Consider the following 1,994-nt stretch of genomic DNA (forward strand, 5'->3'; position numbering starts at 1 on the left):
ATGCAGGATTGTAAAAAAGAGGAGTGGGAATTAAATAGAGTAGAATTTTTAGAAATCTGCTTGAATGAATGGTTAAAAAACGAGGAAATAATTGAAAATATAATGGACAAAGAAGTCATATTAAGAAAAGAAAAAGAAAAAAGTAATGTAGAATTAGAAAAGCAGAAGATGCTATCAAAGAAATGGACAGAAAGAAAAATAAGGCTATTGGAAAAATGGGAAAAGGAAGAATGGTTTAAAAATTTGAAAGAAGAATGGAGAAAGGAGGAAAATATGTATGCAGAAACAAAAGATAAATTAGAAGTCATGGATAGACAAGATAAAATAGAGAATGATCCCATATTAGAGAAGAGAAAAGAAATATGGAAGAAATGGTTACAGAGACAGAGGGAGACATTTATGGATTATTATAGGGAGGGATGGTTTAAAAAATTGTTAGAAGAATACGAAAAGGAAGAACATGAATTTATAAAAGATGAAAACGGGAAGAATGTAGAAGGAAAAAAAAAAAACTTAGAAATTGAGATAAGAGAAGTAGCAATAGTAGGCATAAGGAAAGATGTAAATGAGAAGATAAAAAAAGAAAGATTAATATCTAATATGTGTGCAGAGATACATATGATGGTATTAGACCAGTGTAAAAAGGAAGAGATAGAGTCCATGACAGATGAGTTTCTTAAATCATACATAGAACAAAAGAAAAAGCATGAAGGATTTCTTGAACAAGAAATGGGAAATAAGAAAATAGATGAATTAGAAAAAGAAAGAGAAATGAATATTATGATAGAGAAGAATAAAGAAAAATGGGAGTGTTGGAAAAAAGAGGAGTGGTTTCAGGAGTTGAAGTTGAATTGGAAAAAGGAAATGATACATATGAAAGAAATAACAGATAATATAAGAGAAAAAGTAATAAATCCCATGTTGGAAACACAAATAATTGAGAAACAGTGGCAAGAGAGGCAAAGAAATATTTTAAAGAAATGGAATAAACAAAATAAAAATGAAAGGTCTATGAAGAACAAAGATAAAGAAACAATAGAAGACGAAAATGATGAAAACGATTTAAAAAAATGGGATATTACAATACTATAAAACCTAGCATGGCGTGTATATGATTTATTAATTGCCCGTTTAATGACTTTGCTAGAGTATTAAGCAAACAAATTAATAAAGAGCATGTATAACTAAGTATACGTTTATGTATATATATTCGTTTTTATTATATATATATATATACTGTTTTCTTATGATGCATAATATTTAATTGAAGTTAAATTTTACTGCATCTTTTAATAAACCTATTAACTGCTATAAATGAGTTTTTATTTACAAAGAATTAATATCTTCTTTTAATTAAAAACATACAAACAATTTATAACAATTTATTAAGTCAAAATTTTATGATATTCAATGTTATTTCAAGATATACATTGAATAATTGATTTATTAATTGCCCGTTTAATGACTTTGCTAGAGTATTAAACAAACAAATTAATAAAGAGCATGTATAACTAAGTATACGTTTATATATATATATTCGTTTTTATTATATATATATATACTGTTTTCTTATGATGCATAATATTTAATTGAAGTTAAATTTTACTACATCTTTTAATAAACTTATTAACAGTTATAAATGAGTTTTTATTTACAAAGAATTAATATCTTCTTTTAATTAAAAACATACAATTAATTTATAACAATTTATTAAGTCAAAATTTATGATATTCAATGTTATTTCAAAAATATACATTGAATAATACATAAATATTTCTCTTATCTCTTAAGTTTTAATAAGTTAACATTTCTTTCTTTTAATTTTTATTTACACTAAAAATTAAAACATAACATAACATAACATAACATAACATTCATTCTTTTAATTTTTATTTACACTAAAAATTAAAACATATTATAACATTTCTTTTCAAAAAACTCTTCCCAAAAAAAAAAAAAAAAATATATTTAATTTTTTTTTTTTTTTTTTAAAT

The 1,994-nt window shown here is 23.5% G+C and overlaps 1 protein-coding gene across 1 annotated transcript; it reads left to right on the top strand.

Annotated features, from left to right (window-relative positions):
* On the top strand, positions 1-1,092 carry PRELSG_0024900 (surface-associated interspersed protein (SURFIN); the record flags this gene model as incomplete). Its single annotated transcript, XM_028675279.1, has 1 exon — positions 1-1,092. A coding segment is annotated over one exon (1,092 nt), but the record flags the coding sequence as incomplete, so codon positions are not given.
* Positions 1,093-1,994: the final 902 nt, after the last annotated feature.

This window comes from Plasmodium relictum, assembly GCF_900005765.1.
Source record: "Plasmodium relictum strain SGS1 genome assembly, contig: PRELSG_00_v1_327, whole genome shotgun sequence".
In the NCBI taxonomy this organism is placed as follows: Eukaryota; Apicomplexa; class Aconoidasida; order Haemosporida; family Plasmodiidae; genus Plasmodium; species Plasmodium relictum.